The sequence below is a fragment of the Amblyraja radiata genome, chromosome 32, assembly GCF_010909765.2.
Source record: "Amblyraja radiata isolate CabotCenter1 chromosome 32, sAmbRad1.1.pri, whole genome shotgun sequence".
Classification (NCBI taxonomy): Eukaryota; Metazoa; Chordata; class Chondrichthyes; order Rajiformes; family Rajidae; genus Amblyraja; species Amblyraja radiata.
Window position 1 is genome coordinate 219,848 of NC_045987.1, and position 25,883 is coordinate 245,730.

Sequence of the window (25,883 nt, forward strand, 5' to 3'; positions counted from 1 at the left end):
GGGAATAACCAGTCTGAAGATGGGTCCCGACCCGAAACACCACCCATTCCTTCTTCCTTATCTCCTGTCCCGCTGAGTTACTCCAGCATTTTGTGTCTGTCATGAGAGGAATGGATCGGGTAGATGCACAGAGTCTCTTGCCCAGAGTAGGGGAATCGAGGACCAGAGGTCACAGGTTCAAGGTGAAGGGGAAGGATTTAATAGGAATCCGAGGGTAACTTTTTCACACAGAGGGTGGTGGGTGTATGGAACAAGCTGCCAGAGGAGATAGTTGAGGCTGGGACTATCCCAACGTTTCAGAAACAGTTAGACAGGTACATGGATAGGACAGGTTTGGGGGGATATGGACCAAGCGCAGGCAGGTGGGACAAGTGTAGCTGGGACATTGTTGGCCAGTGTGGGCAAGTTGGGCCGAAGGGCCTGTTTCCGCGCTGTGTCACTCAATGACTCCTGACCCCGCCCCCTCCACAGACTCCTCCCACATAGCCAAAGACCCCGCCCCTTCCTCAGACTCCTCCCACATGTCCAAAGGCCCCGCCCCCGACCCGCTGACTGACCGACGGGCCGGACCGGACTCTTCCTCCCTCTGTCTGTCCCTTGTCCGGCCGGCGGGAGGACGATGCTGGCGGCGGCGGCGATCTTGGCCGAGGCCGGACAACCGGAGGTTCTGCGCTTCTGGCCGCAGTTGTCGGAGGAGGAGCGGGGGTCACTGGCGGCGGCCGTAGAGCAACTGGAACCGGCGGAGCTGCGGGATCATTGTCGGGCAGCGGCCCGGGCAGCAGCGCTCCCCCCCGGGCACGAACCCGGCCCCGGCCCCCACACCGGCCCCCAGGCCCTCCAGCCACTGCCCCCCGGCGTCGTGGGCAGCGCTGCCCGGGCCCAGCCCGCGGAGCTCAACAGGTGGCGGGAGCGCGGTGAGTGAAGACCGGGGGGGGAGTGAGGACGTGGCGGGAACGCGGGGGGTGATGTATGGGGAGAGAAACTCAGGAGAGACGGGCTGACAGGTGGGTGGGTGCAGGGGGGTTGGGAGAGGTGGGCGGGGGGACGGGACGGTGCCGGGAAGAGGGAGGGAGGGGGGGTTGTGGAGAGGGGGGGGGGGGTGGAGGGAGGGAGGGGGGGGGGGGGTTGTGGTAAGGGGGGGTGGAGAAAGGGAGGGGGTGCATGGGGGAGGGGAGACGCTCTTGTCGGGTCTGTTTCCATCCCGTGATTCTCTCGTGACCGGGAGTCAACAGGAAGCGGCGCCGCTGCAGCGTCTCCTCCTCCCCCTCCCTGCCCGGCCACATCGCCCGCAACACGGCACCGTCAGCACCCTGCGGCCCTCCCGCACCCTCACCCTGACCCAGTGCCGTGTGGCCCAGGATCGGTCAGGGCTGGGCGGAGTTTGGGGGCGGGAGGTGAGGGAGTGGAGTGGAGTGGGGGGTGGGGGGTGAGTGGGGTCAGTGTCTGACCCAGTGCTGTGTGTTCCAGGTCTACAGGAGATTGGTGAGGGCCGAGTGGCCGTGTTGTTGTTGGCGGGGGGGCAAGGTACCCGTCTCGGGGTGCCGTACCCCAAGGGCATGTACGACGTGGGGCTGCCCAGCGGCAAGACGCTCTACCAGATCCAGGCGGAGCGGATCCACCGAGTCCGAACACTGGCCGCGGAGAGGACGGGCAGGCCGTGCCCACTGCCCTGGTGAGAGCCCGGTCCCTGCCGGACACAGACGGCTGCCCGCCCCTGAATACCCCGACATTGCCCCACGACACATACCGCTCACCGGTAATAGCATGTAACACCGACTCTGTGTCTGGAGATCATGACAGCACAGGTACACTGTACACACCGACACCTAGACTGTGTACGCACCCACCTAGACTGTGTACGCACCCACCTAGACTGTGTACGCACCCACCTAGACTGTGTACGCACCCACCTAGACTGTGTACGCACCCACCTACATTGTGTACACACCGACACCTAGACTGTACACACAGACACCTAGACTGTACACTGACAACTGGACTGTACACACCGACAATTAGACTATGTAGACTTACACAGCCCGTACAGATACTGGTTCTCTATACAGATACAGATACTCAGTCTAACTGTGTGTACACACTAACACAGATAATGTGTACAGGTACCAGGTACAGTCACCCACCACGGAAACAGGCCCTTCGGCCCAACTTGCCCACGCCAGCCAACATGTCCCACCTACACTAGTCCCACCTGCCTGCGTTTGGTCCATATCCCTCCAAACCTGTCCTATCCATGTACCTGTCTAACTGTTTCTTAAACGATGGGATAGTTCCATCCTCAACTACCTCCTCCGACAGCTTGTTCCGTACACCCACCACCCTTTGTACCGTATGGTTAGCCTGTGTACACACACCAGTTACACACAGTGAGACTGTACACACCAGATACCGGTCACAGCGCAGTTAGTGACTGTACTACGGAACGGGGAGTAGCAGCAGAGCCTGATGTCTGTTGTACTGGCTCAGTGTGTGTGTGTGTGTGTGTGTACTAGCCCAGTGTGTGTGTGTGTGTGTGCACTAGCCCAGTGTGTGTGTGTGTGTGTGTGTGTGTGTGTGTACTAGCCCAGTGTGTGTGTGTGTGTGTGTGTACTAGCCCAGTGTGTGTGTGTGTGTGTGTGTGTACTAGCCCAGTGTGTGTGTGTACTAGCCCAGTGTGTGTGTGTACTAGCCCAGTGTGTGTGTGTACTAGCCCAGTGTGTGTGTGTGTGTGTGTGTGTACTAGCCCAGTGTGTGTGTGTGTACTAGCCCAGTGTGTGTGTGTGTGTGTGTGTGTGTGTGTGTACTAGCCCAGCGTGTGTGTACTGGACATTGTACAGAGGGGTGATGGTGACTCTGTTGTGAAGGTACATCATGACGAGTGAGTTCACGCTGGGACCCACACAGTCGTTCTTCAGTCAGCACGGCTACTTCGGGCTGCCCCAGGCGGACGTGGTCATGTTCGAGCAGAGGATGCTGCCCGCGGTCGGCTTTGACGGGAAGGTCATCTTGGAAGGGATGGGACGTATCGCCATGGCGCCAGGTCAGTACACCCACCCTAATGCCCGAGTCCCCCCCCCCTGGTGCCCGACCACCCCCCCCCCCCCCCCCTGGAGCCCCCACCCCCCTGGTGCCCGCCCCCCCCCGCTCGCTCACTCACTCCCCCTGGTGCCGTGTCCAGAGCGCAGTGCTGCCGTACAGACTGTGCCACACTGGGCTGGGGCTGTGGATGAGACGGCAGGGATTGCCGGCACGAGTGACCCTGGCGGGGGGGGGGGGGGGGGGGGGGGGGGGGATAGATAAATGGAGGGCAACGTCATAGAGTCACACAGTAGTAACAGGCCTTTCGGCCCACCTTGCCCATGCTGACCACCATGCCCCATCTACACCTGTCCCACCTGCCCACGGCCACACATTGACCCTGTGCTTACCCTCCCCCCCACAGATGGGAACGGGGGGCTGTACCGGGCACTGACTGACCACGGCATCCTGGACGACATGGAGCGGCGGGGAGTGTGTGAGGTTCACATCTATTGTGTGGACAACATCCTGGTCAAGATGGCTGACCCTGTCTTCATCGGCTTCTGTGTGGAGAGGGGGGCCGACTGTGGAGCCAAGGTGGGTACAAACCCTCTCCACCCTCCCCCCTCCCCGGTGGGGCTGGTGTGTTGTCTGGGGCTAGGGTGGTGGTCTGTGGGGTGGGGGATCCCTGGGGTGGGGGATCCCTGGGGTGGGGGATCCCTGGGGTGGGGGGTCTGTGGGGTGGGGTTCGATGGGGTGGGGGTCCCTGGGGTGGGGTTCAGTGGTTTCTCGGTGCTCCCACAGCTGTTGTTCTAGGTGGTGGGCAAGGCCTACCCCACAGAACCGGTGGGGCTGGTTTGCCTGGTGGACGGGCATTACCAGGTGGTGGAGTACAGCGAGGTGGTGCCGGCAACCATGCAGCGCAGGAATCCTGACGGGCAGCTCACCTTCAACGCTGGCAACATCTGCAACCACTTCCTCACCGTTGCTTTCCTCAAGGCCGTGGCTTGGTAAGGCCCTCGATCAAAGCTCCCCCCTCCCTCCCTCTTCCCCCAAAAAAGAAAAACGAAACCGACCATAACCACAGAAAACAAAACAAAACACCATCCCCCCCTACCCCCCCCGCCTCCCCTCTCGCCTCCCCCCCCTTCCCCCTCCCCCCTCCCCTCCCCTCCCCTGGACCAGTGGCTGATCCATCTCTCCTGCCTAACCCCATTCTCCTGCCTTCTTCCCATAACCCCTGCCACCCGCACTAATCAAGAATCTATCAATCTCCACCTTAAACATTTCCTTTGCCTCCACAGCCGTCTGTGGCAATGAGTTCCACAGATTCACCACCCTCTGACTAAAGAAATTCCTCCTCATCTCCTTCTTAAAGGAACGTCCTTTAATTCTAAGCCTAAAGCCTCTAGTCTTAGACTCTCCCACCAGTGGAAACATCCTCTCCACATCCTCTCTATCCAAGCCTTATTCTGCATGATTCAATGAGGGTGAAACTCATGGAGTGAGTGGGACTGGGTGATCAGGCACAGTGCCGACCCCGTGGGCCAGTGGACTCCTGGTGTGATCAGCGCCTGTGAATCACACCTTTGTGCTCGTTAAACCCACATTTACTGTCCAGACTTTCTGCTCTTCCGTTTGCACCCTGCCCTAAACAATGTAATCAACAGATAAAACCTCACTACATGACAAGTGTTATAAAGTCTCGTATAAAGTTCAAAGCTGCTGCATTAATTGGCCACATTATTCCACCCCTCTATAAATACCTCAACAATGAGGCTGTTACCTGCTTAATATGTGGAGGATATAGAGATATAGAGATTTGTGTGTTTACACAACTTATCCATGTCTTCTGACTGGTTTTAAACCTTGTTTTTGACTTTCTCTTCTGTATCTTTTCATTCTCCTCTGCAGTTCCTCAGGGAACACTCGCGTGGGTGAGTGTGCTGTCTCCTCCCTCCCTCCCACTCCCCCCCCCCTCCCCCCTCCCACTGCCTCCCCGCCCCCCTCCCCCTATCTTCCCTCCCCCCCCCCCCCCCCCCCCCCCCCACCCATCTTCCTCAAATTAGGAGACCAAAATTACACACAATACTCCAGGTGCAGTCTCACCTGTAAGTAGGACTGCAAGTACAACTGCAGTAGGACCTCCTTGCTCCTAAACTCAAATCCTCTCACAATGAAGGCCATTGTAGGAAAGAACTGCAGAAGGGTGTCGACCTGAAATGTCACCCATTCCTTCTCTCCAGAGATGGTGCCTGTCCCGCTGACTTACTCCCGCATTTTGTGTCAACATGCCATTCGCTTTTTTCGCTACCTGCTGTACCTGCATGCTTACTTTCAGTGACTGATGTACAAGCACACCCAGATCTCGTTGCACCTCCCCTTTTCATAATCTGACACCATTCAGATAATAATCTGCCTTCCTGTTCTTGCCACCAAAGTGGATAACCTCACATTTATCCATATTAAACTGCATCTGCCATGCTTCTGCCCACTCACCCAACCTGTCCAAGTCACCCAGTATCCTCATAGCATCCTCCTCGCAGCTCACACTGCCACCCAGCTTTGTGTCATCCACAAACTTGGACCTTGTCTTTAGTTGACGTTGCTTTCTTCCCCCCCCCCCCCCATGACCCCTGCCCCCTGAACTCTTGTTGCCCCCTGAACTCTCATTGCCCCCTGACCTCTCGTTACCCCTGACCTCACGTTACCCCCTGACCTCTCGTCGCCCCCTGAACTCTCGTTGCCCCCACAGGGAGTTTGAGGCTCAGTTGAAGCCACACGTGGCACTGAAGAAGGTTCCCTATGTTGATGAGGACGGGAACTGTGTGAAACCAGAGAAGCCCAACGGCATCAAGATGGAGAAGTTTGTCTTCGATGTTTTCCAGTTTTCCAAGTAAGTTGTTGTGGGAGGTTCGGGTCAAAGTGGCCGCCGGCTCTGCCTCAATTTACCAGCACAGCCCCGTGTCTGCCATCTCCCCGTGTCTCCCCGTGTCTGCCGTCTCCCCGTGTCTCCCCGTGTCTGCCGTCTCCCCGTGTCTCCCCGTGTCTGGTGTCTCCCCGTGTCTGCCGTCTCCCCGTGTCTGACGTCTCCCCGTGTCACCCCGTGTCTGGTGTCTCCCCGTGTCTGGTGTCTCCCCGTGTCTGCCGTCTCCCCGTGTCTGCCGTCTCCCCGTGTCTGCCGTCTCCCCGTGTCACCCCGTGTCTGCCGTCTCCCCGTGTCTGGTGTCTCCCCGTGTCTGGTGTCTCCCCGTGTCAGAAGTATCCCCGTGACCACAGGAACTTTGCCGTGTGGGAGGTGCTGAGGGAGGATGAGTTCTCTCCACTGAAGAACGCAGAGAGTGTTGGTGCCAAAGACACGGCCTCCACTGCCCGCCGCGCCCTGTTGTGGCAACATTACCGCTGGGCACTTCAGGCCGGTGCCCACTTCCTGGACCACAGCAACAACCGCATGCCCGCCTGTACACAGTGAGTTAGTCGGCCTGTCTGTCGCCCACAGTGGCCGCGGTAAAGGGGGCTGGAGGTATGGCCGCAGTGGGGGAGCGGAGGGAACGGTGCGGCCAGTCTGTGGGGAGGGGGGATGGGGTGGTGGAGCGGGATGGGGGGGGGGGGGATGGAGGGGGGGACGGGGATGGAGGGGGGGGACGGGGCGGGGGGGGGGAATGGAGGGACGGGACGGGATGGAGGGGGGGATGATGGAGGGGGGACGGGGCGGTGGAGCGGGATGGGGGGTGGATGGAGGGACGGGACGGGGTGGAACTCGCTGATGTGCTCGGGGTTGTTTGCAGGCTCCAGGAAACAGACGACCCCCCTGTGGTTTGTGAGATCTCACCGCTCATCTCTAGTGCAGGCGAGGTAGGTGATCGCCGATCCAGTTATCAGTGTGTGTACGGTACCGGGGGGGCGGGGGGTGTGTGTGGGGGGCAGGGAGGGGGGGGGGGTGACGCACAGTGTGTGTCCCTGGGGTGGGGAACACAAGTGACCTGTGTCTTTGTCCCCAGGGCCTGGAGGAGCGAGTGAAGGGCCGTGAGTTCCACCCTCCTCTCCTCCTGACGGAATGATAATGATGATGATGATGATGATGATGATGATGATGATGATGATGATGATGATGATGATGATGATGATGATGATGATGAACGAGCCGCTGCCAGCTGTGCTGATCATTGATGTTGCCAATTTATTGACAGATTTGTTTGATTTTTTACTGACTGTGAGAGCGTCGCTGCTGGTCTTCAGGCTGCGATTCCACTGGTGTCGGGCCGTTGGACAGCAGTGACCACCTTCAGCGGCCAGAGATGGACCGGGGTGAGGGGTCTCAACACTGCCCCACCCTGGCACTGCCCCACCCTGGCACCGCCCCACCCTGGCACCGCCCCACCCTGGCACCGCCCCACCCTGGCACCGCCCCACCCTGGCACCGCCCCACCCTGTCCTGGTCTTGCCCCACCCTGTCCTGGTCTTGCCCCACCCTGGCACTGCCCCACCCTGGCCTGGCCCTGTCCTGCTCTTGTCCCTCTTTGCTCTGGTGTCACCCTGCTGCCCCCCTGGTTACTCTGATGCTCACCTTCCTATGCTGCTGCCAGCGTGTGAGATTAGTTAAGGGGGGGGGGGTGATTAAGCTGTCTTTAACCCCAACATAGGGACTGATGAGTTTTATACATTAATCACAATAAAATGCTTTTCTTGCCTGTCAGCACTCAGTCTGTCATTTATCCGACTCCTCATCTCACAACCTGATACAAAGTGCTGGAGTGGTAGAGGGTGCTGTCTGTATGGAGTTTGCATGGTCTCCCCTTGACCACGTGGGTTTTGGCCGGGTGCTCCGGTTTCCTCCCACATTGCAAAGTTAATTGGCCCTGATGTGTAGTGTTCAGGGGATTGTTGGTCGGTGTGAACTTGATGGGCAGAAGGGCCTGTTTCTATGCTCTATCTGTAAACCAGAATGGACATAAATGTGCCTGATGTCTAGGCAGCAAGGAAGGAACTGCAGATGCTGGTTTACACCAAAGATAGATACAAAGTGTTGGAGTAACTCACTCAGTGGCAAAGACAGCAACTGTGGAGAGAAGGAACGGGAACATTCTGGAGAAGAAGGGCCTCAACCCGAACCTGCTGTTACTCCAGCACTTTGTGTCTATGTTTGGTGTAAACCAGCACCTGCAGTTCCTCCCTGTACAGAGAGACAGCCGGGTCCATGGGGAGACCGTGTACAGGGGGGGAGGGGAAAGGTCGGGGGCTAGCAGCGGCGGGAAGGGCCGACGGGCCGGGGTGGGCGTGGCTTGTTGCCGCCGCCGCCGCCGCCGCCGCTGATTGGCCGCCCCGCCTTTGTTTCAATAAAGTTTGTTCGCGCGGGTTTGAATAAAGTTAATGGCGGGTCACGCGCATGCGTAGTGGATGCGATGGCGGAGAGTGACTGGGACACGGTGACGGTTCTGCGCAAGAAAGGCCCGAATGCGGCCCAGAGCAAAAGCAAGCAGGTGGGTGATGGGCCACGGGGTAGAGAGTGACCCACGGGGTAGCGAGAGTGACCCACGGGGTAGAGAGTGACCCACGGGGTAGAGAGTGTGACCCACGGGGTAGAGAGAGTGACCCACGGGGTAGCGAGAGTGACCCACGGGGTAGAGAGTGACCCACGGGGTAGAGAGAGTGACCCACGGGGTAGAGAGAGTGACCCACGGGGTAGAGGGAGTGACCCACGGGGTAGAGAGTGACCCACGGGGTAGAGGGAGTGACCCACGGGGTAGAGAGTGACCCACGGGGTAGAGAGAGTGACCCACGGGGTAGAGAGAGTGACCCACGGGGTAGAGGGAGTGACCCACGGGGTAGAGAGTGACCCACGGGGTAGAGGGAGTGACCCACGGGGTAGAGAGTGACCCACGGGGTAGAGAGTGACCCACGGGGTAGAGGGAGTGACCCACGGGGTAGAGAGAGTGACCCACGGGGTAGAGAGTGGCCCACGGGGTAGAGAGTGGCCCACGGGGTAGAGGGAGTGACCCACGGGGTAGAGGGCACAGGCCCAGGCCAAGAGCAAGCAGGTGGGTCATGGTGGTGGATGGATGCGGGCCCCACGGGGTAGAGAGTGCGGCCCCATGGGGGAGACAAGGGGGGGCACGGGGAGAGGCGGAGGGAGGGAGGGAGCTCCGCCGGGGGATACCAGTACAATCAGACCATTCGGCCCATCGTCCACTCCGCCATTCACTCATGGCTGATCTCTCTGGTTCTGGTAGATTTACTGCGCAAACACATCAGTGGTTCTCTCCCTCCCTCCTAACCCCATTCTCCCCGTTCCCGACACCCGCACTGATCAATAATCTCTCAATCTGCTATAAATATATCCCCAGGGCCCAGGCCGTGAGCTGCGCCGTCGGCCTCTCCCCGCCGACGGGCCTGATGTCACCGCGGGCGCCTCCCCACCTTCCGGCAGAGGAGCCTCGGCTGCTCCCTCTCCCCAGAGCCGGACAGACTCGTTCCCCCACCGCCTCTCCTTGCCCAGCATCGCCCCAGCCCTTTGGTGCTGCCTTACTGCAGGCTTCTCACATTCCTGAGACCTGCATGTGGTTGTTGATTGAGGGTTAAGGTTGGCAGTAGTTACAGGTGTATAACGCCAGAAATACAGGACAATATGTAGCATATATCGTGTGCCAAGGTCTCGTTGACATTCTCATTAAGCTCTTTATGTGCTATGGGCACAACTATCTTTGTTAGATTTCCACATTTGGCGCACCAGGAACATGTATGAAATTGGGGTCTTTCTGCTGTGAATGATGACATTCAGATGTTTATCACATATCACGAGTGCAAGGGCGATATCAACGTCCCTCAGACATGCCAAGAAGGGTGGGCATAGCAGAGTAACTTTACCCTGTGAAACGTTCCCTGGCACAAAGCTCAGGTTAGATACAAGTGTAAATATCTGTTAGTTAGGGAGTGTTAACTTTGTATTCCAGTGCCTAGGACATACCCTTTGTGATATATTTCTGTGTGTGGGTCATCACGTCTTGCCCCACGGAGTAAGTGGAAGGAGACACGAGACTACAAAATGCTGGAATCTTGAGCAAAAAATTAAAGGGCTGGAAGAACTCAGCTGTTGAGACAGCATCTGTGGAGAGAAATATCATCAGCCTAAAGAAGAAAACGACCTGAAGGGAACTGTCCTTTCCCTCCACAGATGCTGCATTAGGGTAAGGCCAGGGCAAGGACCCACTCAGCTCCTCCAGCACTTTTATTCTTGCTTGAATATCGGGATTATAATTTCTGAACTTTTCCCACCAATAGGGCATCCAATGTGATATAAGGAGGAATCAAATTATATGTAATATGATCCAGCATTATACATTGAGAGATCTATACCCACAAATTTGTTGATTAGAGACTTGTACTCCAGTTTGTACTTGGCCTAGTGGTACTTTATTTCAGTCTTAGATGACAAGTGTGGTATTTGATTGGCACAATGTCAGTGGAGCACCCTAGAGTACTACAGTGCCCAGCTATTTACCAGAACACCCACTAGTATTATATCCCAGTAATAGATATAACTGGGCTTTTGTTCAGGTTACTTAGTAACTGTGCTGTCAGAGGCAGCCTAATATTTAGTGACCAATATCAGTGCGGGCCCTGCAGTGAAGGAGGACATTGTGTCACAATAATAGACTCTTGCTCATTGTTTCAGTATCGCAGGGAGAGATTCTAATTCACATTTCTACTGACGAGATGGGCAGTCATTTGGAGGAATAGCAACATTTTAGCAACCAGTGGCCAGAGTACATGTGGTGTCAAAATGTAGAATAAACTATCAAGAAATATAAGAAAAAGACTCTTTGCATACATGAGAAAGAGCAAAGTGCGGCTTCTGAATCAAGAGAAATTAGAATGGTAAAGCAGTGTTTTATATCTTTGTAGTTTGAAAAAGACTCAGTAAATTATTGCTTGGCCAATATCCTACGTATAGAAACATAGAAATTAGGTGCAGGAGTAGGCCATTTGGCCCTTCGAGCCTTTCACCGCCATTCAATATGATCATGGCTGATCATTCAACTCAGTATCCCGTACCTGCCTTCTCTCCATACCCTCTGATCCCCTTAGCCACAAGGGCCACATCTAACTCCCTCTTAAATATAGCCAATGAACTGGCCTCGACTACCCTCTGTGGCAGAGAGTTCCAGAGATTCACCACTCTCTGTGTGAAAAAGGTTCTTCTCATCTCGGTTTTAAAGGATTTCCCCCTTATCCTTAAGCTGTGACCCCTTGTCCTGGACTTCCCCAACATCGGGAGCAATCTTCCTGCATCTAGCCTGTCCAACCCCTTAAGAATTTTGTAAGTTTCTATAAGATCCCCTCTCAATCTCCTAAATTCTAGAGAGTATAAACCAAGTCTATCCAGTCTTTCTTCATAAGACAGTCCTGACATCCCAGGAATCAGTCTGGTGAACCTTCTCTGCACTCCCACTATGGCAATAATGTCCTTCCTCAGATTTGGAGACCAAAACTGTACGCAATACTCCAGGTGTGGTCTCACCAAGACCCTGTACAACTGCAGTAGAACCTCCCTGCTCCTATACTCAAATCCTTTTGCTATGCAAAGCTAACATACCATTCGCTTTCTTCACTGCCTGCTGCACCTGCATGCCTACTTTCAATGACTGGTGTACCATGACACCCAGGTCTCGCTGCATCTCCCCTTTTCCTAGTCGGCCACCATTTAGATAATAGTCTGCTTTCCTGTTTTTGCCACCAAAATGGATAACCTCACATTTATCCACATTATACTGCATCAGCCAAACATTTGTCCACTCACCCAGCCTATCCAAGTCACCTTGCAGTCTCCTAGCATCCTCCTCACATCTAACACTGTCCCCCAGCTTAGTGTCATCCGCAAACTTGGAGATATTGCCTTCAATTCCCTCATCCAGATCATTAATATATTGTAAATAGCTGGGGTCCCAGCACTGAGCCTTGCGGTACCCCACTAGTCACTGCCTGCCATTGTGAAAAGGACCCGTTTACTCCTACTCTTTGCTTCCTGTTTGCCAGCCAGTTCTCTATCCACATCAATACTGAACCCCCAATGCCGTGTGCTTTAAGTTTGTATACTAATCTCTTATGTGGGACCTTGTCGAAAGCCTTCTGGAAGTCCAGATACACCACATCCACTGGTTCTCCCCTATCCACGCTACTAGTTACATCCTCGAAGAATTCTATAAGATTCGCCAGACATGATTTACCTTTTGTAAATCCATGCTGACTTTGTCCAATGATTTCACCACTTTCCAAATGTGCTGCTATCCCATCTTTAATAACTGACTCTAGCAGTTTAGACTAACTGGTCTGTAATTCCCCGTTTTCTCTCTCCCTCCCTTCTTAAAAAGTGGTTTTACGTTTGCTACCCGCCAATCCTCAGGAACTACTCCAGAATCTAAAGAGTTTTGAAAGATTATCACTAATGCATCCACTATTTCTGGAGCTACTTCCTTAAGTACTCTGGGATGCAGCCTATCTGGCCCTGGGGATTTATCGACCTTTAATCCATTCAATTTACCCAACACCACTTCCCGGCTAACCTGGATTTCACTCAATTCCTCCAACTCCTTTGACCCGCGGTCCCCTGCTATTTCCGGCAGATTATTTATGTCTTCCTTAGTGAAGACGGAACCAAGTAGTTATTCAATTGGTCCGCCATATCCTTGTTCCCCATGATCAACTCACCTGTTTCTGACTGCAAGGGACCTACATTTGTTTTAACTAATCTCTTTCTTTTCACATATCTATAAAAACTTTTGCAGTCAGTTTTTATGTTCCCTGCCAGTTTTCTTTCATAATCTATTTTTCCTTTCCTAATTAAGCCCTTTGTCCTCCTCTGCTGGTCTCTGAATTTCTCCCAGTCCTCTGGTATGCTGCTTTTTCTGGCTAATTTGTGCGCATCATCCTTCGCTTTGATACTATCCCTGATTTCCCTTGTTATCCACGGATGTACTACCTTCCCTGATTTATTCTTTTGCTAAACTGGGATGAACAATTTTTGTAGTTCATCCATGCAGTCTTTAAATGGCTTCCATTGCATATCCACCGTCAACCCTTTTAGAATTAATTGCCAGTCAATCTTGGCCAATTCACGTCTCATACCTTCAAAGTTACCTTTCTTTAAGTTCAGAACCATTGTTTCTGAATTAACAATGTCACTCTCCATCCTAATGAAGAACTCAACCATATTATGGTCACTCTTGCCCAAGGGGGCACGTACAACAAGACTGCTAACTAACCCTTCCTCATTACTCAATACCCAGTCTAAAATAGCCTGCTCTCTCGTTGGTTCCTCTACATGTTGATTTAGATAACTATCCCGCATACATTCCAAGAAATCCTCTTCCTCAGCACCCCTGCCAATTTGATTCACCCAATCTATATGTAGATTGAAGTCACCCATTATAACGGTTTTGCCTTTGTCGCACGCATTTCTAATTTCCTGTTTGATACCATCTCCAACTTCACTACTACTGTTAGGTGGCCTGTACACAACACCCACCAGCGTTTTCTGCCCCTTAGTGTTTCGCAGCTCTACCCATACCGATTCCACATCCTCGAAACTAATGTCCTTCCTTTCCATTGCGTTAATCTCCTCTCTAATCAGCAACGCTACCCCACCTCATTTTCCTTTCTCTCTATCCCTCCTGAATATTGAATATCCCTGGATGTTCAGCTCCCAGCCTTGGTCACCCTGGAGCCATGTCTCCGTGATCCCAACTATATCATAGTCATTAATAGATATCTGCACATTCAACTCATCCACCTTATTACGAATGCTCCTTGCATTGAGACACAAAGCCTTCAGGCTTGTTTTTACAACACTCTTACCCCTTATACAATTATGTTGAAAAGTGGCCCTTTCTGATTTTTGCCCTGTTTTTGTCTGCCTGCCACTTTTACTTTTCACCTTGCTACCTATTGCTTCTACCCTCATTTTACACCCCTCTGTCTCTACGCTCACACATTTAAGAAACCCTTTCCCTTTAACTCCATCCTCCACTATCCCATTCGACACCCCACCCCCCTTATTCAGTTTAAAACCACCCGTGTAGCAGTGGCAAACCTGCCTGCCAGAATGCTGGTCCCCCACCTGTTAAGATGCAATCCGTCCCTTTTGTACAGTTCCCCTTACCCCAAAACAGATCCCAGTGATCTAAGAATCTAAATCCCTGCCCCGTGCACCAGTTCCTCAGCCACACGTTCAGGTCCCGTATCTCCCTGTTCCTGCTCTCGCCAGCACGAGGAACTGGAAGCAAACCGGAGATAACAACCCTGGAGGTCCTGCTTTTCAGCATTTTTCCGAGCTCTCTAAAGCAACTTAAACAAATTGGCACCAGAGACAGATGATGAACTGGCATTGATCTTCCAGCATTCTCTAGATTCTGGAATAGTCTGGGAATATAACATTTGCAAAGGTTGGGGAGTTGAAAGGTCTTTGTGGGTGAATGATTCAACCTGACACTGATGTAATATGAGTCGTTGGTCTCATTTTGAGCAGTTACCAGGGTTAAATTGGTAACATCACCTGTTCCTTCTCTCCAGGGATACTGCCTGTCCCGCTGAGTTACTCCAGCTTGTTGTGTCTATCTTTGGTTTACACCAGCATCTGCAGTTCCTTCTTACACGTTAAATTGGTAATCAACAGTTAAACAAATGCCAGTGGTGGGCAGATCATATGGCCACCAGTTCTGGTATCAACTGAAGGTCTCAGAACCTGCCCTCGGACCACATGACAATGGTGTTAATCCCTCTCTCAGGCACCAACTCCCTACAAGCTGTGGTTTGACAGTAGTCTCACTCTCACATGGTTACGTGGCAAGTAACCTATTTTCACTTTCTTTTGAGGTGAAGTGTTTTCCCCAGCTCTCAGCACTGATCACTTTTGTCAACAATCTCTCATTTGCACGATAAACACACTTTCAGCAGTTGTGCAAACTTTATGAAAAGGTTTTCTTATTTGTGAATTGTACTAGAGTAACCTCTGTTCCCACCACTTGCTCTTGTTGGCAAGTCCTCTCAGTTTTTCGTTTGTAACCTTTGCATTTCCCTTTTGTCCAGCACAGCCCCCAGTTGCCCTTTGTCATGGTTCAGGTCTTTAACCTGCCAACAACATGCGTGAGCCCATTGTTTAAAATGGGGAGGAACCGATGCCACAGATTAGTTAGCTTGATAAAAGTCACGAGCAAAATTCTGCAAAGGTCCAGATTTAGCATTGTGTGTTGGGCAAATGAAAACCATTGCATCCAACTTCCTGATTTACAGCTGGGAGGTTACGTGTATCCAAGGTATCTGTCATCTTGTTTTCCATCCTTAATTCCCCAAGCTCTCACAATAAACAATGCTCACTTTGTTATTTTTTATCTTTCTAAATATCTGACCCCTGATTATCTGTTGTTATATTTCTGGTTTCTTTGATGTTATATTATAATTTTTCCTTCCATGCTAATCTTTAAGTTACTTATTGCAGTTTTTAATATTCTGCTCAATCATCACTCGTTTCCCAGCTTCATGAAATGAGTTGTTTAAATTTGATACCATCCTCTTAGTTAACTGTGAATAACTAATCTGCCTCTTGGAATTTTTCATTATTGCTCAAATCTGGTTATCTCCTTCAAATGCCTGCTATGCCTCACCCCCATCAGCGAGGGGGTAAGATCATCTCTGACCCCTCTCACCCTGGCCACAAACTCTTTGAATCACTTCCCTCTGGAAGGCGACTCCAGACTGTCAAAGCTGCCACAGCAAGACATAAAAACAGCTTTTTTCCACGAGCAGTAGCTCTACTCAACAGCCAAAAGTCTGTAGCCTCCTTTTGCTCTGGTATTTTCTTTCATTCTTCACATGTTTAAATTATGTTTTATTTTTAATTATATACTGTATATCGTGTTGTTATCCTTGCGAGCAAAGCACCAAGGCATACATACTTGGCTAATAAAATGTATTCAATTCAATTCACTGCCTCTCAGTAGCCCGACCCTTTCCTTTAACTTGCCGGGAACTCTAACTGTCTCTTACGTTCATTCCCTCACCACTGCCCTTCTTTACCTTTACACAACTTGTCTTGGACGCATTCTTTTCTCCTCCAGTTATATTATGATTTCTGTTCCCTTGAAGTGCCTCCACACTACGGTTATTAATTATTCCTACGTTTATGACAACACGAGACCTGCCCAAGCCTGCGCTGTTATAATAAAACATCCTTGACAATGAATTTCTAATCAGTTTTTTCCAGACAGAAGTTAAAATCACCTTGATGTCTGCTGTACCTTACTGATGAGGATTGAATCTAATCTAATTTCACCTCCTTCTTCCTCTTCCCTAGGCGATCACGTCTGCTCAACGCAGAGGAGACGATGTGGAGACTACAAAGAAATGTGAGCATGGTTTATAATTGCACCCCACTCCTTGGACGGTGGGAGCGGGCAGCATTCTTAGACCCGCAAGCAAGAATGGAGAGCTTTTCTAGACACTCCAGTTTCCTTTACCACACTGGCTTTTATATTCCAGTACAACTATTCCATTAATGCTTTTGATTATTTTGTACACATCCATGATTATTTAGATATACCAGTATTCTCATTAACCAAGAGGGTATTATCAAACTTAGAAAATAAATGTATGAAGATGAGGGACAGGTCAGATAACTGAGCAAAATATAAAAACAGCGATTAGTGGCTTAAAGATGAGCAAGGGATGATAAATTAGAATGTAATATCAGTATGATATTATAGATTAGTATTCTGCTTCACTGTTTAGAGTTTTCCGCTTTTTAACCTTTTATCTCCAGCGTTACCTTTTTGGACCCAAAAATGACATATTTTTCCGAAGTTGAAATCCATCTTCCTCAGTTCCCGATTCACAGAATTTCTTTAATATTCCCGTTCAATTAATTTCTTTCACCTGCATTCATCATTTGCAATCTTGGATAGGTGGTTTCCTCTCATATTATTTAAGGCATTTATAAGTAGGATGAATCATTGTGAAACATCTTTGTGAAACATCATTTACCCAACAATAATCCTAGGGCTGTGCGAGTCATCCTTTGAGCCAGAATGGGGAGCTTTGTTGGACACTTGTTTCCTTCACTACACCAAAGGCTGCAGTCATCCACTCCAGTAGGAATTCCAGACTTATCACTGTGATCACCTGCCCATCAGATCAATGGTGTATCAGATCATGAGCTTCACCATGTAACAGGTTTCTGTAGAGCAGTCTGAACAAATGCCTCCCGATATCGGTAGCATTCCTTTACATTTCCTGTCCATTACCGTAGTTGCTTACGGTAATCTTACCTTAAGGTAATATTACCTTACCCAGTTGTTATGTTTGTATGCGTGTAGTTTATTTGGCAGAATGTATCTGCTAATAATTTAAGATAACATCTTGTCAATCTACAAACCTTTGTTGTGCTGGTCAGCTTTATCGTGGAATCCTCAGCAATAGACAATCATCAAATTGATCTGTACTTCCTCTGTCCTCTCTCTGTGTAAACTCCCCTCTTGCACAATTATATGTAAGAATAGGCAAATCTGATTGATCACAAAGTAAATGACTGTGTAATAATTATAATCTCCACTAATCAGAATAGTACTTTATTAGCCATGTATGCTTTGCAACATATGAGGAATTTCATTTACCAAGTCAGTCATACAAATAAAAAGCAACAGATCACCCAAAACACATTTTAACATAAACATCCACCATAGTGATTCCTACACGTTCCTTACTGTGATGGAAGGCGAAACAAAGTTCAAGTCTCTTCCCTTTGCTCTAAAGATGTGGAGAAAGCAATTCAGGAACTGGAGGCTTTGAGTGTTCACCCCTCTGTTAACCAAATTGTGGGAAACTTGTAGAGGGAATAAAAAAATTAAAAAAACTGAAAATGCTGGATCTCTGAAATGGAAAACTAAGCAAGTCAGGCAGCAGGTTGTTCAAAAGGGAACTGCAGATGCTGGAATATCGAAGGTACACACAATTGCTGGGGAAACTCAGCGGGTGCAGCAGCATCTATGGAGCGAAGGAAATAGGCGACGTTTCGGGCCGAAACCCTTCTTCAGACTGATGGGGGGTGGGGAAAGAAAGAAGGCAAAGGGGAGGAGGAGGAGGAGCCCGAGGGCGGGCGGATGGGAGGGTGGGAGGAGACAGCTAGAGGGTTAAGGAAGGGGAGGAGACAGCACGGGCTAGCCAAATTGGGAGAATTCAATGTTAATGCCATAAGGACCCCAGACGGAATATGAGGTGCTGTTCCTCCAATTTCCGCTGTTGCTCACTCTGGCAATGGAGGAGACCCAGGACAGAGAGGTCGGATTGGGAATGGGAGGGGGAGTTGAAGTGCTGAGCCACCGGGAGGTCAGGTAGGTTATTGCGGACTGAGCGGAGGTGTTCGGCGAAACGATCGCCCAACCTACGCTTGGTCTCACCGATGTAAATGAGCTGACATCTAGAGCAGCGGATGCAGTAGATGAGGTTGGAGGAGATACAGGTGAACCTTTGTCGCACCTGGAACGACTGCTTGGGACCTTGAATGGAGTCGAGGGGGGAGGTGAAGGGACAGGTGTTGCATTTCTTGCGGTTGCAACGGAAAGTGCCCGGGGAGGGGGTGGTGCGGGAGGGAAGGGAAGAATTGACGAGGGAGTTGCGGAGGGAGCGGTCTTTGCGGAAGGCAGACATTGGGGGAGATGGGAAGATGTGGCGAGTGGTGGGGTCACGTTGGAGGTGGCGGAAATGGCGGAGGATTATGTGTTGTATTTGACGGCTGGTGGGGTGAAAGGTGAGGACCAGAGGGACTCTGCCCTTGTTGCGTGTGCGGGGATGGGGAGAGAGAGCAGTGTTGCGGGGTATGGATGAGACCCTGGTGTGAGCCTCATCTATGGTGGCGGAGGGGAATCCCCGTTCCCTGAAGAACGAGGACATTTCCGATGCCCTGGTATGAAATGTCTCGTCCTGGGAACAGATGCGGCGTAGGCGGAGGAATTGGGAGTAGGGGATGGAGTCTTTGCAGGGGGCAGGGTGGGAAGACGTGTAGTCCAGATAGCCATGTGAGTCAGTGGGTTTGTAATGTAAGCAGTTGTGGAAAAAGATTGCAGGCACTGCTGGGCCTTCCAGCATGCTCCATGGGTTGACCATCAGACTGAGTAATGTTCTCGTGCAAGGAAATAAGGCATAGCAGGAAAATGTAGGGAAGCTACAAGAATCTCAGCAGTGTTTAAGCCTTAAATACTCCCTACACTTGTGTTGTTTCAAGGCATCTACTGCACAGGGACATGGGCATAATATGTAAAATTAATGTTTTATTTCTGGCTTCCAGCATTTGTAGGCTTTTGTACTTCATGTGGTATTGGTTTGTTATTATCAGGCTACAGCTTTGCATTGGTTGCGATCAAGGCAGATCACCCCATATTTGAGTGCAATCATACTGCACATGAGTAAAATAGTGTTGCAGTTAGAGAAAGTGTAGATTCAAAAAAGTGCAAGGGCTGCAAAGAGGTAGATTGGAAGGTCAGCAATTCATCCGTAGCATTTGAGGTCCATTCAGAATCTAACAGCAGGGAAGAATCTGTTCTTGAACCTAGTGGTATATGCTTTCATTTTTTCCCCTCTGCTTGATGGAAGAGGGGAGAGAATAACCAGCGTGTGAATGGTTCTTGGCGGCTTTCTCAAGGGATTGATGTAGACTGGCGTATGCGCGTGAGGTTGATGGCTAGCACCTTGCTGACATTGAGGGAGAGCTTGTCATCTCAGCAGCATGCCACTAAGCTCTGGCTATCCGTTCCTGCAACAATTTCAATGGAGAACGCAAAAGGAACTTTGCTGTGTCAGATCCTCACTATATTTGCCCTGGAGCACAGTTGGGTCGCTGCAGACGGAGCGGAGCCTCAACCTTAATTGGGCCTTGTCCACTGTGAGGAATTGGTCTTTAGTAGATGGATGTCCCTGTTCGCTTGATGCTGTGACTGGCTGAAGGAGATCTCTGCTTTGTGTTTTGTCAGGGTCTGCGGGACAAAATAAGCAACACACAATAACCAAGAACACTGCAAAGCTAGATCGGGAAACGGAGGAGCTGCACCATGAGCGAGTGTCGCTCACTGTCGGCAAACTAATCCAGCAGGCCCGACAAAACATGGGGATGAATCAAAAGGACTTGGCCACCGTAAGTAAACAGGCCGACCAACATCTGAAGTTGTCTCTTCTGTGTCGTGTGGAGGAAGGCACTGGGCAGGGTGGGCTGGTGGGTGGCAAGGGGGTAAAATGGTGGCACTGTGCAGGGTGGGGGGCAGGGGGGTAAAATGGTGGCACTGCAGGGTGGGTAAAATGGTGGCACTGTGCATGGTGGGGGGCAGGGGGGTAAAATGGTGGCACTGTGCAGGGTGGGTAAAATGGTGGCACTGCAGGGTGGGGGGCAGGGGGGTAAAATGGTGGCACTGTGCAGGGTGGGTAAAATGGTGGCACTGCAGGGTGGGATGGTGGGTGGCAGGGGAGGGGAATGGTGACACTGCAGGGTGGGCTGGGGGGTAAAATGGAGGCACTGTGTAGGGTGGGTGGGATGGTGACACTGCATGGTGGGTGGCGGGGGGGAATGGTGACACTGCAGGGAGGGCTGGCATTGATAACGGATAGCTAGCGGTGGAAAGGGCTAGGACGGGTAACTGGCAGCACCGTGTGGGGTGGGGGCAGGACGGGTACCTTGGGCAACACCGTATAGGGTGGGCTGGTGGAGTGAGCAACCCTTCTGCATAATGTGGAGGTGAGGGGAGGGTGATATGCAGGCTGTTAGAGATTGATCACAGCGGTGATCCATGCCTTGGCATGTGCTTTCTTCACAGAAGATCAGTGAGAAGCCCCAAGTCATTGCCGACTACGAGTGTGGGAAAGCCATTCCCAACAACCAGGTTCTTGGCAAGGTTGAAAGAGTGCTCGGTGAGTCCACAAGTCCTACCAGGGTGGCAAGGAGCATCCAGACCAGAGCTCAGTGAAAGCAAGGCTGAAAGGTTCACAATCCATCTGTGTTTCCTTGTGAGGGAATCACCCACACCATTACTTTACTCTGATGCACATTGATTCACTCCATGTGAATACAAGTGTTTGAAAACTCCTGTTACTGCACAGGTGGAGGGTGTCAACAACTATCCAACTGCAGTATCTTGAACGATGACATAGACTAACCCCATGTAAGGCATCACCTTGTGTACACAACAGTGGTGTCATACAGAATACCAATTACAGTAGGCTGGACAAGGAGCATTCCTGAGAGACTGACCCAGTGTAGCCCATTGTCTACTTTTAATCATCAGCAAAATGATGGATGGAGCTCCACTTAACTCACCAGCATGCCCCTGGCCACCTGCACCATGAGCATCAGCTGGGGGTGAGTGTGGTTGAGTTCCATGGTTAAAGATTCAACTTCTTATCCTACAGATCACTGCAGGAGTTTGTCAGGATAGTGTCCGGGACCCAAGGTTTTCCAGTTCAGCCATGTCACCCCCAACATAGGTTCAGCAGGGAACACATTTGTCAATGAATAGACTGTTCAGATCACAGTTCCATGTACAGTAAGATCTGCTTAGTTTTAGATGGAAGTAGGGTTTTCCTCCAAGACAATCTAATCTTGTCACCTAGACTTTCCAAGGTATTCTCATCATAGGATACTCCAACTAGAAGATTCTAGCCATAGCAGAACTGGACCAGGCAACAGATGGATATCTTCCTGTCAGTAGAATACTCTCCATTTGCCTGGGAGAGCCGATTGCCATTTGCAGCTTACATCCATCTGTACAAAGCCGCTGTTCGTCCAATACTCCATCCATCATCATGGACACTCGTGTGCTCCATACCATCGCCCCACAAACTTGCCACATGGGACTGTCACCACTCTCAAGTTTGCTTACAGATGCCATGGCATCCAGATTTAGAAATCTGCTTCATGTTCGTTGCTGTTTGGTCAAAATGTTGGATGTCCATAACTGGGGGATGCTGAGGGAGAGGGCTTTTGTTTCACAAGGCTGTGGGTCGAGGAGGGTGCAGTGAATGGTGGCCGAGCTGTGGCATACATTAACCATCCCCCATTGCACTGCGTTTGTCCCGTGTGAACTTGCTTGGTGTTAAGTAAACTTTCTGTTTCATTTAAAAGGCCTCCGGTTGCGTGGAAGGGATATTGGACAACCGCTGGAGAAGGGCCCCAAGAAAAAATGAGAACAAAGCCTCGAAATCAGTTCTTTCTTTTGAACTGGTCTCCCCTGGCTTTTCCACAAGTCAGAATGACATTGTTGCCAAGCTGATTCTGGGCTGCTGTGCCCGAGTAAACCAATCCATCTGCTGGCATTATACTTCACCCAAAGAAAAGCTTGCTCTCGGATTCCCAGGCATGGTTTTGAATGCAATTAATCTCTAACCAGGACAGAAGTGTGAAAACTTTATTTGTGCTAAATTTTCATTTCCCCAACTGCCACCTCCAGGGAGGTGCTTATGATTTCCTCTCACTTTTCCTCTAACTTTCTGTAGAAATAAAGTTTAAACCTTTGGACTTTGTGTCTGAGTGTGCTGTGTGAGGATTGCGAGTCAAAGCCCTTGGTGATAAACTCCATAACCTCAGTTAGACACAAAATCTTGGAGTAAGTCAGCGGGGTCAGGCAGCATTTCTGGAGAAAAGGAATAGGTGACGTTTCAGGTCGAGACACTTCTTCAGACAGAGTCAGTGGGAAGTGTGCAGGTTAGGTAATATGAGTTTTACTTATGGAACCACAGCCCAGAACTTGAAATGTTTATTAAAGATAGGTAAATGTTGCAAATAAAGTGAATACAATAGAATATGAACTAAAATAGCTCAAGCATATTAAAGATAGCGTTATCCTACAAACTAGCATGCATTGTTTGGAGAACTGTAACTGAACTGTTGGTGTAGTTTCAGCTCTTGCCCTGCAGTGAGCTGTCTGTCCCATATCTCCCTGTGCATGGTCACACTCTAACTACACAGATACTTCATGGTTGAGACCTGGCTGGGTCTGTGCAAAGTGCCTGTCCAATCCCCTTGCAGACACATCCTAAATCACATTATTTGTGTCCCATTTAACACGTGAATAAGTGGCAGTTCTCTATACTATTCCTTCTTTCTGACTGGGATAGTTGCCTTCATGATGGACCACCTCAGCTTTCATTAATGCTATTTCCACTGGCTCACATCTGGTGAAATCCCTGTTAATTGTGTGAAATGTCCACGGCTGATTCTCCCGGGTGCATTTCCCTATTCTGTAGTCAGTTCTCTTTCCGAGGTCCCACCCATCATGCTGGGCTGCCCTGGAACTGATGTTTGACCCTCCCTGACACCTTTTCAGGTATCTGAGATAGCATTAGTGGGCTTTACATGCTTTTCTGTAAACTATCATCTCTGGCTTTTGGCCAAACATCTCCTCACCTGTTCATGTATATAGTTTCCTCATTATAACCACCCAGTCTATATTACTCAGAGTGGGTCCATTCTGCAGCCCGGGAGAGTGTAGAACACTCAAGTGTAATTGCAGCACATGGATCAGTCTTTTGGGAGGATGAATGTTCCAATCATACCCTAGTCTTTATGTGACTTGATACCTGCGGCAATGTCGTTGATCATTAACTGTCCTCTGAAGAGGTTGAGATATCTACTCACTTTGACTACAACTGATGCACCAATGAAGAATTACACTGGAAAAATGCCCGGCATCAAACTGCCACCAAAATTGGACATGGAGAAGTTGCCCTTTGCCTATTGATCTTGCGAAGTGTGGCCAACAAACGTCTGGGGACTGGTGCAAATTAGGAGACCTGATCCACAGAGCAGTGAAGCATAGGCCTGAGTCCTACAGGATCAGACCTTATATAGAAGGTGCCAGTCTTCCCACTCACATGCCCTGGTTCAGTGCTGTCCCCCACCAGGACAGAGCTCCACATGATGTCTCATGGTATTGGATCACACATAGGCGAGGAAAGTGATTTCCACCTCTCGACTCCTTCAGCTGATGAATTAATGTCCATGCGGATTAACATTTGGAAGTAGCACTGGGAGTAAACAGGGCACTGAATAAATTCTGGCTGGTAAACTTGCATGTGCATCACCCAAAGTGGCCTGTTAGCATTACCAATGTCTGGGCTGGGCTGGCCAGGTACTGAAGGATTGTTTTTGCAACAGGTAGTGTGTGAACCAGAACCAGGAATAAACTTCCTCATCCTCACTCAGCTACCTGTGACAGATTGTGCAAGGGATCACTGCACAGGCCTTGTGGAGAACTGGATGACACCCTCCACCGTGTTGTCTGACACTACGGTTGTGCTAAGTGGGTCAGACTCAGAACTGGGCATCCGTGAGATACTGTGGACCTTGTCCACCTCCATGTGTAAGGTTGTCTCTCACTCCATTACAGTCGTCCCAGGAGAACAGCGACTGCACTAACTCACCCAATTGTGTTTTGTAATCTGGGATATGCTGGTAATGTAATTTAAACCAAAATAAACCAATAATAATCGTGAAAATAGTAACAGCAGGACAGGCAGCATCTCTGGAGAGGAATGGGTGATGCTTCGGGTCGAGACCCTTCTTCAGACTGGTTAGGAATAAGGGAAACGAGAGATATAGACGACGATAAGGAACAATGAATAAGAGATATGCAAAAAAGTAACGATGATAAAGGAAACAGGCCATCATCAGCTGTTTGTTGGGTGAAAATGAGAAGCTGGTGCGACTTGGGTAGGGGAGGGATAGAGAGAGAGGGAATGCCGGGGCTACCAGACGTGTGAGAAATCAATATTCATACCCCTGGGCTGTAAGCTGCCCAAGCGATCTATGAGATACTGTTCCTCCAATTTGCCTCATTCTGACACTGCAGGAGACCGAGGACAGAAAGGTCTGTGTAGGAATTGGAAGGAGAATTGTAAGTTTAACCAATTGCATAGATGTCACCGCAAAACATATTTTCTAATAAATTCCACTCACCAACATGATATCAATGGCACTGGAATTGACCTTTGTCGCCGTTCTGTGTGGATAAATAACACAGGCACTGACCACACTATCTCGTAACTAACCAAAGGGAAAAATACCAGGGAGAACTAATTCTGGCTGCTGCTGCTCTTTATTGCCTCCCCTGTGATGGTCAGGGAGAGTGACTGTCGGCAAGGATAGTGTCCGCACCACACCCCAACCGCCAGCAGTTGGTGGCAGTGTTCATGTTGACTCCCTGAAAGAGAATGCACAAAGGTTACCTGTTACCACCTGAAGTAAGTCAGTTAACTGCAGTCTATACAGCATGACTGACCATGAGAGTGGAACGGGGGCTCTCAAGTCCCAGGGATACGAGTTCATACTCCTGCAGGCTCTCATCTCGCTGACTCTAAGCTCCAGTAACACTCTGTAGCCGATGGCCACAGCTGGATTACCATGGCCACAGCTAGATTACCATGGCCACAGCTGGATTCCCATGACCACAGCTGGATTCCCATGACCACAGCTGGATTACCATGGCCACAGCTGGATTCCTATGACCACAGCTGGATTCCTATGACCACAGCAAGCCACAACCATATAGGGGGCTAGAACATGTCCTATGTTTTTTTTAATGCCATATCTCCAAATTCTCATTTTGGACATGTTACGGTGGCAACACAGTTAATGAGAGCATCAAGACTTACCTGTATCCCAGATTCCCTTGTTGTTGTTGTTGTTGCAAGCAGGAAAATGTGTTTGACACAAATACCCGAGAGGGGCATGATGACTCGGGGTGACTTGCCAAGAAACAAACAGATCATTATTAGGCTTGTCAGTAAGTCAAAGATAAAATGATGCACAAATTACAGTACTGGGTCAGATACTCTCACCATTG

General features: G+C 50.5%; 2 protein-coding genes across 4 annotated transcripts; both read left to right on the plus strand.

Annotated features, from left to right (window-relative positions):
* Positions 1–518: 518 nt before the first annotated feature.
* On the plus strand, positions 519–7,372 carry uap1l1 (UDP-N-acetylglucosamine pyrophosphorylase 1 like 1). Of its 2 annotated transcripts, none has more exons than XM_033049161.1 (10): positions 519–914; positions 1,468–1,672; positions 2,862–3,037; positions 3,440–3,612; positions 3,832–4,025; positions 5,771–5,911; positions 6,295–6,483; positions 6,804–6,870; positions 7,017–7,078; positions 7,133–7,372. In XM_033049161.1, the coding sequence occupies exons 1-9, from the start codon at positions 620–622 to the stop codon at positions 7,074–7,076; spliced, it is 1,500 nt and encodes a 499-aa protein (XP_032905052.1). In that variant the 5' UTR covers positions 519–619; the 3' UTR covers positions 7,077–7,078; positions 7,133–7,372. The 2 variants fall into 2 exon arrangements, with proteins under 2 accessions (XP_032905052.1, XP_032905053.1); XM_033049162.1 differs by having other exon boundaries at positions 7,017–7,072; positions 7,118–7,372.
* A 1,003-nt stretch (positions 7,373–8,375) lies between these two features.
* Positions 8,376–22,563, plus strand: edf1 (endothelial differentiation related factor 1). 2 transcript variants are annotated; one of them, XM_033049163.1, is made up of 6 exons: positions 8,377–8,474; positions 9,033–9,053; positions 16,361–16,412; positions 20,028–20,188; positions 20,862–20,955; positions 22,166–22,563. In XM_033049163.1, the coding sequence occupies exons 1-6, from the start codon at positions 8,418–8,420 to the stop codon at positions 22,225–22,227; spliced, it is 447 nt and encodes a 148-aa protein (XP_032905054.1). In that variant the 5' UTR covers positions 8,377–8,417; the 3' UTR covers positions 22,228–22,563. The 2 variants fall into 2 exon arrangements, with proteins under 2 accessions (XP_032905055.1, XP_032905054.1); XM_033049164.1 differs by lacking the exon at positions 9,033–9,053 and having other exon boundaries at positions 8,376–8,495.
* The last annotated feature ends 3,320 nt before the right edge of the window (positions 22,564–25,883 follow it).